This window comes from Silurus aristotelis (assembly GCF_946808225.1).
Source record: "Silurus aristotelis genome assembly, chromosome: 4".
Lineage (NCBI taxonomy): Eukaryota > Metazoa > Chordata > Actinopteri > Siluriformes > Siluridae > Silurus > Silurus aristotelis.
In genome coordinates, this window is record NC_139577.1 from 21,410,748 (window position 1) to 21,423,023 (window position 12,276).

The 12,276-nt window shown below is 40.7% G+C and overlaps 1 protein-coding gene across 4 annotated transcripts in view; it reads right to left on the reverse strand.

Moving 5' to 3' along the window:
* Window positions 1-1,133: 1,133 nt before the first annotated feature.
* Window positions 1,134-12,276, reverse strand: part of bcl11aa (BCL11 transcription factor A a) — a 45,757-nt gene continuing 34,614 nt past the window's right edge. For all 4 annotated transcript variants that reach the window (XM_083539722.1, XM_083539723.1, XM_083539725.1 and 1 more), the window contains exon 3: window positions 1,134-6,303. In XM_083539722.1, the coding sequence (XP_083395848.1) occupies window positions 4,259-6,303 (2,045 nt within the window). In that variant the 3' untranslated portion in view covers window positions 1,134-4,258. The remainder of the gene's footprint in view (window positions 6,304-12,276) is intronic.

Sequence of the window (12,276 nt, forward strand, 5' to 3'; positions counted from 1 at the left end):
GGCCAGTGTCCATTAAGATGCATTTACTTTGTGCATTTGCCTTGTGCACCTTCCTAGACCTCAGAATAATTTGAAAAAACCCAGAAATGCAACTGCAATGCTGGAAATGAAGCATGATCATTTTCCAGGCCCTTGTAATAGAGCATTAATGTGTAGTTGGTACCACAAACCGTACACAATAAAAGGCAACAATAAATAAAGTTCATTTTATGTCAGCAGTCTAATCCAGTATTGGGCAAAGCCAGAAGAAAATAACTTCCTGCAGACCATAAAGAGGGTTATCCAGGATGACTTCTGATTTTTATTTTTCCTATAACTACACCTCTGGGGCAATTCTACACAGACACAAAAAATAAACCTCAACCCACAGCATTCATTTTTTTTCCAAGTGACTGGAGAATTCTATACTATAAAATACTGAGAAAAAAACTGAGCTCATTTTCTGGGGATATGGGGTTATTTTTTTAACAGTGACAAATGTGCTCAGCTTCTCACATAAACACAATATTGAATCCTAGTAAACAGCATGAGAGACTGTTGGTGACTCAAGAGTTTTTGAGCCTGCTAAATTATTTCAAATAGAGGAAAATGTGACTGTTTTGTTTCATTCGCCTGCACTTTCATATCTGTGTAAAAAGGTAAAAATGGATAGAGCTGCTAGCTGGAGGAATAAAAATAGTGCTGATTGGCAAGAGATGAGGCTCAGGTCTCACCCACATAGCAGAACACAACTGAACCTATGTACAAGTGGAACTGTATTGAGTAGAATTTTATTAATTCCATGTTCGAGTCTGATTTAATTAAAGTGTTTTTTTTTAGGTAAAGTGAAAAAAATGATTACTGAATAATAATAAAAAAAACGGCATTTAAATTATTTTTGATGGTGAACATTATACAAGACATTAACTTTATTTCTAATCATCAAATGTTATTTAGAACACACTGGCCTCTTAATTGGATTTTTTGGATTTTTTATATATAGACTGGTGGTTTCACTGAGAAATTAAACTGCTCTTTATATATGAGTGTCTATCTATCAGTCTATCGGTCTATCTATCGATCTCTTTGTTGTGTATTTGTGTTTTTTCTGATTCATTTATTCATGTCAGTACTACAAAAATAAAGCAATGTAATACTTTGATTTTTTTTTTATTAATTGGTTTCAATAAAGGGACAAAATGGGTGTGTGAACAGGATAATGCAGACAACTGCTGGAAAACACAGACAGTGGTTTCTCCAATAAAACTCAACATAGACCAGAAACAAATACAACAAAAAAAGCATAAGTTGTAAATGACCTTTGGTCATTTTTTAAAAGAAAACAATAATAACAAAAAATTATCAAAGAAAATAAACAACAAAAAAGATCCATTCCATGTCTCTGTTTTGAACAGAGCATTTATGTAATAATAAATAGTGACTCCCATTGTAAAAGATAAAGTTCAAGTTCAAGTTACAACAACAGCTTTCAGAACAGGAATAGAAAAGGCTGATAACAAAATATTTCGCATTGCCATTTACAAAAAAGTATGAACTCAAGCGGGCTTTTCCATTAGTTCCATTTTTATTTTTAAATATGCTTTGCATACGAAAGTCATCCCAATCTAAATATAAAGCACCATAGTATTTGGCAATGAAACAAAACCTGCAAAACATTGATTAATTTTTTATTCATTTATTTAAATGATGTTTATTTCTGTACGGATAATTTACTGCATATGACATTTGTTCTCTTTATGATACTGGAATGTATTCAGGTGAGAAGACAGAGAAGCACACTACAGAAGAACCCAACATCAGCTTGCATTACTGCATACAGAATGGCAGCAGAAGAGGAGAGTCTAAAAAAAGAAACGAAAAAAGATATGTACAACCACCTGTTTTAGCTAGTGTGGACATTCTCAAAAGACTCCTCGGGGAAACCATTAGATGGCCTCCTTTATACAATGCCACATACTTTAGGTTTTTTATTGATTTTTTAATGTAATTTTTAAACATACAAATAATTCGTACTATATTATCCTGCCAAATTAAAAAAATATACCGTGGCAGCTTGTTGTTTTTTCCACTACCAAAAAAGGTACAATAATACCTTTTGAGAGAACAAGCAACAGTTAAAAATACAAGCCTCAATATAAATACTATAGTGCCTACACTAGGTGAACATTTAATTCAAATACCATTCTAGAAATACAGAAGAAAGTAGGTCATAAATGTGTTTTAGCATAGGAATTGACCATGAGTGTGCATTTTCCTATATTTAAGTTCTCTATTATATATTTATATATAATCTTAAACCTTTCCCCAATGCAAGTTATGTTTGACCTGAAGAGCTATGAAGAGCCACGGTGGAGGAAAAAAAAGGAAATAAACAGAAAATCACAGATTTTTTTTTCCCATTCTATATATATTGTGATCAATTCTTGAACACCACCAAGACAAAGAGGAAAGAGAAACAACATCAAAATTAAATACAGGTTCCCTAAAAAAATGATTTGCTAATTTTTTAAAAATGCTTTATATTCATATTCTTAAAAAAATGTTTTTGTACAAAAAAATCTTCTTGCAGTGAAAGCAGCAAGTTTCCATAGTCCGTTGTTTGATAGGAGGTTTATGCCCCGAAGCTCGTACTTTATATTGGAGTTGGACTTTATTTAAGGTGGTGCTGGACTGGGTAAAGAGTTGGCTTTATATTCAACAATGACACATTTTTCTGAACTTAAAAGTAGTTTTCCCTCATGTTAATACCTGTAAACTGGGAAACTTTAACAGTGCACTTTACTGTCTATGCAAGCAGTCGTAATTTATACTCAACCACTATACCACCAATCAGAGCGTCAGACACAGACTGAAGAGGCAGAGTGTCAAGTGCTATCTAAAGACTGAAAACATGGTTGTCAAAAGTGGGCAGATGTTTAAATTACGGACAAAAAAAAAAAAAAAAAAAAAAAAAACAGTCCTCCCAAACATATATTTCACACAAAAGTTATGTGTCTTGATCATCTTCCATCTCCCCTCTTTTTAATTGAAGAAACACAGGCATAAGTACTCCAGCCAGTGCTACAGAAAATCGTTTGGGGACCATGATTCATACCTGTAAGCAATTCATAGTTAATCATCAGATGAAATTATTCTTCAAAATGATTTGTTAAAAACACTGCATGACATAGTCTGCAAAGTGTACCTATGCAGTGGATGTTCATACAACCCGATACACGCTTTAGACTGCTTGCTACTGAGAACAGAACCTTCACAAACTATGAGGGAGCTTATGACTGTGGATTAAAAACCTGTACCACCGAGGACAGTACCCTTAACTGGAGAGTAAACATGGTTCAATCTAACACAATATTGGACGTACCATGTATAATAAAAAATACTATAATTGAAGAGTGCATGTGTTATAGGTAGCAATTGATGATTAACTACAAATTAGCTTTTAGCTTTTTGATTATCATCATTTCCATGCAGACAGTGTCAAAGTCAGGTACTTGATGCAAGAACCTCAAGTGAATCAAATAAATCCATTTCCAATATCTGGCTGAGATTCCAAGCTTAGAGAAGTTAAGAAGATTAACCAATGCAGTTCAAGATCCAAGGCACTCTTTTTGTTTGTTTTACCAAATGATAGTACAAATTCAAATTTTGATGACTCCTTGTTTTTTTTTAAAGAAATTCAAAGGCTGTCAATACTTTATGTTCCATAATAGGGGCCAATTAATATTTTAACCCTATGTGGACAGAATATCTTTTTGAAAGATTAGTTTAAGTGCGATTCCCAGCTCCTCCGAAGAGGGTTAAACAATAAACGGTTGTCCTCCATGTTACAACACAAAACTGTACATGATATGTTTTACAGAATGTATGCAGCATGGTTGCTTTTTTTCTCTTCGATTTTTTGAATAAAAAACAGAACAAGAAAACAGCAACACATTTACTCAACAACTAACCAGCCAGGGACAATTCTTTTTTTTTAAATAGCCAAAACATATCATGCATGCTGTCTAATTATCAAAAAGGGAAAGAAAAATAAAAAATACACAACATGTAAATTATTGCACAAGAGAAAGGCTCGAAGTTTGCGTCAATGCAATAGTATTGCCCCGATACAGAACATGCATTCAACGGTAAATGAAGAAGGATGTGCTGGTGGTGCCAAGCACGTTGTCTTAGCTTCCACAGGACTAGCCAAACAGGGAAAATCTACAAGGGTGGGACTTGAGGAGGTTTGCTGCAAGTGTGCCTCCACTCACCATCACTATTCAGTTTTAATTTCATTATTCAAGGCGCGATCACTGTGCCATTTTTTCATGTGTTTCTCCAGGGTGCTATACACACTGAAAGGCATCTGACAAATTTCACATTTGTAAACGTCCTTTCCCACTTGCCCATGTGTTTTCATGTGCCGTGTGAGCTTGCTGCTTTGAGCACAGGCGTAGTTGCAGAGTTCACACTTGTAGGGTCGCTCGCCTGTGTGACTACGCCGATGCACTGTTAGATTACTGCAGTTTTTAAACACTTTGCCACAGTATTCACAAGTATCACTACGTCTGCCATCTTTTGAGCTAGGTCTACCAGGGCCAAGGTGCGGCGTGCTTCCACCACTACCTGTACCACTGCGGCCAGAGACACCGCCGTCAAGTTCTCCCGGGGGTGTAGAGAAGCGCAGGCTGCCATTCTCTGAGGAGTGCTCTGAAGATGAGGCAAAAGGCGATTGTCTGGAATCCCCAAAATTCAAAAAGGGGTCCTTCAGCTGGCGTGAGGCAGCATAGCCAGCCAGCCACTGGGAATAAACATTCTCAGTGTTTGGGATGGTTGGTGTGGGAAGGTCAAAGTCCTTCTCCAGCTTGATGCGTTTGGAAAGAGGGCTGAGGGAACTAGGGCTACCCAAGAGAAGCTTCTTGGACAGGCCCACAGAGGCTGACTCACTAGGTGAAGAGCCCCTGCCATTGATAGTGGAGCCTTCCTGCACACGATCTGACTCCATTGCTGAGTCTTCATCACAGATATCTCTGTGTGCATTGCTGTCAGAGTTTAGCACCCCTCGCTTATGTTGATGGAAGGCCTCACTGTAGTGCTGCATGCTGGCTGCTAGGCCCATGCCCTGCATCACCTCTGGTAAAGAGCGTGGTATTCCATCCTCAGCCACACCTAGGCGCCCACCATTGTTTTCATGGTGTCTTGTGGCTTCTAGGTTCAACCCAAAATGGAAGTTGTTACGAGTCCCTTCTCGTTCCAGCTCCTCTTCTTCCTCTCCTTCCTCCTCCTCCTCTTCTTCTTCCTCCTCCTCCTCTTCTTCTTCCTCCTCCTCCTCTTCATCTCCATTCTCTGGAATCAGACGGTCATTCTCACTTTTGAACTTGGCTACCACAGACTTAAGAGCATTACTGGCACTCCCCACTAATTCACTGGTCCCAGGTTCAGGGGAACTTGCTGTGGAGAGGCCATCATCAGATTTGACTGTTGTGGGTGAGGTTTTCTGCATGTGTGTCTTCATGTGCCGTTTCAGTTTGCTGGCCTGGGTACAGGCATGGTCACAAAGGTGGCACTTATAGGGTTTCTCACCTGTGTGGCTGCGTCGGTGCACAATAAGATTACTCTGGAACTTGAAGGTTTTACCACAGAATTCGCAGGCCTTGCTCTTCATAGGTGTGTTGGGAAGTGGCGTTGGAGTAGATTGGGAGCCAGAGGGGGACTGCATGGATGGAAGGGGAGGGGTGGACAGGAAAGGTGGCTTGGCTCCTGATTGGAATGGCTGCAGAAGCCTTTGCATGGGGCTTGGCCGGTTGGGTGAGAGGGGGGGAGTTGACCCTGAGGTGTTGCCAGCCAGCTCTCTGAGCCTGCGAGAAAAGTCCATAGCAGGGGGATCCAGGGGCATGGGGTTTAGGCGCAGCACCCTGTCAAAGGCACTCGGGTGGTGTGTGGCTAGAGCTAACTCCTCTGGGCTCAGATGTTCCATGCGATGGGGGTCCAGGTGATGGCGGGGTGGTGGACTAAAGAGTGGAGGGGTAGGCGGAAAACGCCCCTCTCGGAGAGGGGGACCATCACGTCCAGAGTTGGGAATTCGAAGCAAGTTGAAGGGGCTGCCTTCAGGCAGGTGAATGCCATGTAAAGGAGGTTGGGAGGCATGATCAGCACCCATCCCAGAAGGGGCACCAACACGTGGTGTAAGAGGACTCCCACGTTCACTCTCCAGGTAGATGCGGAAGCCATGAGTGTTCTGGGCATGCTGCAGAAGAAACCATGCGCTATTGAATGGTTGCTTACAGGTTGTACAGGTGTAGCTACTTGGCTCATCTTTACCTATAAAAAAACAGAGAGAGAAAGAGATTGCAATTAGTCCACCCAGTCAGACACTGGAAGAATTATAGCTAAATCTCTTGTGATAATTATTTCTAAACACCATAATACAACACAAACATCAAAATAAGTGTAAACAAAAAAGTATTTGAGTCCACAGGGCAAAATCTTTCAGTAGTCCATTAGATGATTATAGGTCCACAGGTTTAAGAAAGTGTGGAAAAAAGTAACAACTTTAAGAAGCTGGACAAAAATGGAGCTCCTTTCTGCATACTCCCACTCCCTCATCCCCCTGGCTTTTTCTGAGCAGAAAGAGGCACTGCTGATTTACACTTAATCATTCATGAGGTCTCCCTCCTCTCTAGCTCAGACCTTAGGGCCCGGCACAGCCACCAGTGCAAATGCTCCCCAAAGCAGCCGCCTTGCCACCTAATGAAAGTATCACATAACAGTAAACACTGTCCTTATTAAAAACATGCTTCCAAACAGCACCACAGGCCAAGGCTCAATAGAGCCCAGCTTTTTAGAAGGTCCAAACAAAGTGAGGACAGAGCACCTGAAGACACTCTACTAGGGGTTATCATGGTCTTAGAGCACAGTGGGGAATTCAAGCCTGCCTACGCCTGCACTGCGCACAGGCATTTCTACTCACACAGCTGCTCAGCAGCAGGGCTGTAAAAGCAAACAATACCGCCTTCTCAGCTGAGTGCAGTCTTTCATTCATGTACAGAAATAAGCAGGCATGAGGCACAAACACAATATATAAACACAACAGTAGTAGTTCCATTGAAGGTTAGTGAGGAACTAGAGAAAGTAAGAATAACAGAGCATTAATGGCTTAGCACAGCCTGTAAACTAAAGTGGAACCATGTAAGTGCCTTTCCAAGTCATTCGTAGGAATTATACTTCATATTCAACATATTTGTGACATATGTTTACAGTCTATTAGAACTTTCTAAAATAAGATAAATACATAAAGGACATAAATAGACACCAGACTGTTCAGGCACACACACTAAAATGGGAAACAGTTGTGATTGTTTAAAAAGAGAAAATGTTTAAAACTATAATTTTTTCAGCTGTACTTTGGCAATGACCTACTGCATTATTTGCTTCAGAATTTAATTGTTATTCAAATGTAGACTAAACCAACATATTTTTATGTTTAAATGAAATCGTGAACAGTTATTGAGTCTTTTAAAATTTCAGAACAGATACACACCAAAGACTGCAGTTAATTGAAAAATGTATTTGTCCTTGATTTGTTTAAAATAATGAGTCCATTTTTTCCATACAGACACAAGGTTTTTGTCATTTGCATTTTTAAATATATAGTTGTCCAAATAAATATATTATGTAATGCAAACACCATTTACAGCTCCAGTGGAAGCAAGCAGAGGTTTAGTTTGTCTACATGCCTACAGAAAAAAGGTCTGCTTAGTTTAATTACATACAGTAAATTATTGTATATTTGATCAACAGGTAATGAGCAATAGCTTGTACACTGCAAATTAACACTACTGAAGTACCACTCCTGATTCCAAAAGTACAGGGTCAGATAGTCAGAAAAAGGTCTTACACATAATAGGAAAAACACAAGCCCAACAACAAAGAGAAAAAATGGACATAAGAACCAGGCTGAATTCTCCTCCGAAACCAGAGGTCTTTAAACTGCTATCATACACAGTTTTCTCCCCATCCCCGGAGAGGGAATGAGAGAGTGTGATTCGAAAGAACAGTAGATGGGGAGAGAGAGAGAGAGAGAGAGAGAGAGAGAGAGAGAGAGAGAGAGAGAGAGAGAGAGAGAGAGGTGTAGAACGGAGCTGAACAGGCAGTGCACCCTCTTTCATCTCTTCCTTTGTTTTCCTCAGAGGGGGTTTCTCTGAAGTCTTCAATAGCCAGCAAAGCATGTAACAAGGCGAGCCCGCAGTGTGGAAGGGAGGCAGGCCGGAGCCACCGAGGGCTTGTGGGATAATCCTGTTAATGCACACAAATGAGGGCGGTTCAGGAAGGCTCGGCACAGTGGCATACAGCCTCTTCCAGACACTCCCGTACTCTTTTGTGCTGTCATGATTTTGTCCAAATCCTGGACCGCTTTTTCCACAGAGGAACATACACACAAGCACTAACACTCTGCATGCACAGAGAAAATACACTAAAATAACTATATTAAATGGCTATAGTAAACTGAGTTATATTTTGTATATATTTGGGATCACATATTTTCTAAATCAACATATACTGTATAATTGCTCAGGGTATAGAATTGACTTGGCCCTAAAAATGTCATTAACCTAAACATGTGTCAGTGTCATTTTTATCGACATAGAGTTCCTAGGAAAAGCAATCAAAAATAACTGATGCAAACTTGAAGGACCATCTAGATAGACAGAGTGAGGGGTGGCATTGAGCAAAGGGAAAAAACAACACAGTGCAGCTCAAACGATTCTGCCACCCACGACTGCCTCCTGACAATCGAACTAAAGACCAACAGCTGAAAGCTCCATGCCAAATCAAGGCTGCGCACGACTTTATATCAGGGGGTTGATGTGAAGGCCAGCAATGGACGGTAAATTATGGATCATTACAATCTGCAGAAATTACAGTTAATTGCTGCCACCTGCAAATGTTTAACCTAGTATACATTTTTTCTATTATTATGCAAAGGCTATTTTACACAATTTTGCATCAATGAAATTGTGATGGCAGTTTCTAGTTAGCAGTTAAGGGACAGTCCGTTCCTTTTCACATACCATCTTGATTCATTTATTCAATTGCTTCTTAATTACTCGCATTGTTAGCAATATCAATTATCAATATGCATAAAGTTTTATAATCAATAAAGCAATTTGGCTATTTTCATTATTTATTCAAAACCTTGTGCATGTAGTTAATGGCAGGAGGGCATGTTGTATTTATCCTAATGGTTGGGAATTTGATGTCTCCATCAGGATGGAAATAGATGACAGTTTACTAAAAACTGCACTTTTACAACATTTTTAAGTGTAAAAGAGTCTGTGTGTCTGTGTGTGCATGTGTGTGTTGGATGCTGTAGTATGAAAGCTGCAGCTTCTCTGGCCATTGGCTGAGATGCAGCTGAAGGACGGCTTACTGCTGCACCATGTTTAACAAGGGCTTGCTTCATTTGATTACACATGGCAAGGCTCGGCAGAATGTGTAATCATCTTTTTCACATGACATTTTGAGTATCCAACTAGACAAATAATTGCCGCAATAATTGATAGCTTTGTGCAGGCAGCGACACTGCCGACTGGCACGACTCTCGCAGACACCAGCTCGTAGCATGCTGGGATGCTGCCTGGCATTCTCACATCCAGCTTCTGCTCAGCTGACAAAACTGCTATAATCTGTCCTAATGACAGGAGTCCGATAAGCCACATTGGACAGGTACTCCAATAATCTGCAATTAGACCCTTATTTTACAAGAGGGAATAAAAGGCAACGGCATGCCAAAAAGGTTGACCTCCTCCATTTTATTTCTCTCAAAAGAGCATTCTTTGTGCCATTTCAGAATTTGAGAGCTCTGCTTTCAAGATGTGTGAGCAGTAAAATCTGAACAGCGACCGACAGCCTCCCAGCTGCTCAATATGCATGGCAGAAAGAGTGACAAAAAAGAAAGAAAGAGAAAGACTGGGAGACACACACTGAAATAAAGAGAGAGAGAGAGAGAGAGAGAGAGAGAGAGAGAGAGAGAGAGAGAGAGAGAGAGAGAGAGAGAGAGAGAGAGATCTCCATGCTATTTTTGTCTCATAGTGGCTGCTGGCTCCAGGAGTTTGTTCGGCGTAATGATAATCTGTGGCTTGACACTTTTAAGCATTTATGGGAAGTCGCAGAGCGGGCTTGCTCTAATTTGCAGATTCCTTAGTTAATTAAAAAGCCCTCCAATTTGCAGCGAATGCGGGTTAGCGTGGACAGGCTGGGAGTCTAAGGCAGCTGGTGACACACTCTGGACCGGCCTGCAGGCGCTGGCACACACATAGCCAGTTTCACTCTCTTTCTTGCTCTCTCTTCCTTTCTCTCTCTCTCACTCTCTCTCTTCCTCACACACACACAAGCAAGCCCACAATGCTTGCTGCCAGGTTTAACACGAGGAAATGTCAGAGCGATGTTACAGCACAGAGCCATGGCAAAACCACATCCTCAAAGGACTCACTAATCCATCTACATCTTTCTCTCACACACACACACACACACACACACACACACACACACACACACACACACACACACACACATTTAACGACATTTAGATAAAGGCATGCTAAAACGCTCTTGACGAAAAGGGAGGCTGTGTTACAGTGCAATGATGGCTTGGCAAGGAGCGACCGGTACCCATGGTGAAACAAGAGACTTGGAGGAAGGAAATATGCTGTGAGACACCCTCCCTCTCTCTCTTGCACCCCTGCAGCCCTACTCCCCACTCTCAGATCCTGTACTTTACAAGAAAAACAGGATTTCCAACTGCAAAATAGATCAGTTGTCCCAAATATTTATATATTTTTTATATTTTTAATTAAAAAAAATTTCTTAAGCTTGAACATGCTATATCATAACACATAAACAGCATCCAATTCAACAAATACGCATGGAATATTTGATAAAAATCACTATTGTCTAACAACAATTGTGAAACGAGTTTTAGCAAATGCCAGTTGTGTGTTTGTGCATGTGTGTGTGTGTTTGACTTGATGTTGATAAATTTTTCTGCGAATGTGAGTGACACAGAAATTGAGTGTGTGTATATTTGGAGCCGCATATTCAGTTGGACTCGCTAAGAAAGCGTGGTACGTTGCTGCTTTCGCTGTCTGGATCGATAGTTGCGGCAGACTAAGATGGATGCCAGATTAAAACAGCTTGGGCAGCCCAGTATCCATGACATGTAGATTCAGCCATTGTTCATCTGCCTCCCACCTCACACACCAGCCCCCTCTGTTCCCCTTTATAAATACACACACACACACACACACTCAACAAAAGCGACGGACACATGTACACACCTATTCAAAACCCACACACACATGCATAAGAGTCCAGGACATTTGGACAGTTGGTATTTAGTGTGCCGTTTTCGGTGGTGAGTCTTCCTATGCCGAACCCAGCTGTCACTCACAGACAGAGACTTCTTTTGTTTTGTCCTTGACGGTTGTGTTAAGATTCAACAGCACTCAACGATAATAGTTATTGAGGTAATGGAACAATTCAGTAACAGGATTAGTGAGTGCAGGGTGAGAAAGGACAATGTCATGTAAAATCATTTCACTATTTTATCAGTAGCTCATGCTTTAAAGAGCATCTACATATATTGGTGTTGGACACATATGCAAACGCTTAAACAGACTTCATCTTCAAAACAGCCGGTTGGACTGCATGAAGTACATAACAAAATGGGTAAAACAGACAAAATCGATGGTTCTCGTGGTGTTTTTTCTATATTTAGAGCATGACTCATATTCCCACCGTTCCCGCTGTCAGTATTTTCTTTTACAGCTATGCTCCGTAAAAACTAATGATAGAACGTGTTGGTGGCCTCCGTATTTGCGAAACTCCTGGGATCTGCCACACTGCCCCATTTTTGGGTATGTTCAGTGTGTGTGTGTGTGTGTGTGTGTGTGTGTGTGTGTGTGTGTGTGTGTGTGTGTGTGTGTGTGTGTGTGTGTGTGTGTGTGTGTTTGCCTTTGCATATGCATATGCATATGCATATGCATGTTCACGGATCATTTGAGCTGTGTAGTGTCCATTTGTTTTTTGTTTTCACTTGTGTGATTGTGCACGTGTGTTTATGTATGTGTGTGCTTCTGACGTGCATCAGTATTCTCTGGAGCAGTATCATTCAGCCGACCCAGTACAGCTCACACACACTCAGCTCTTTGTCCAGGCCAGACTCTTTGTGGTGTGTCGAGTGACTGACCACAAACAATGGCCTGTTTGACCAACACTTGTTCACAGACAAAGCTG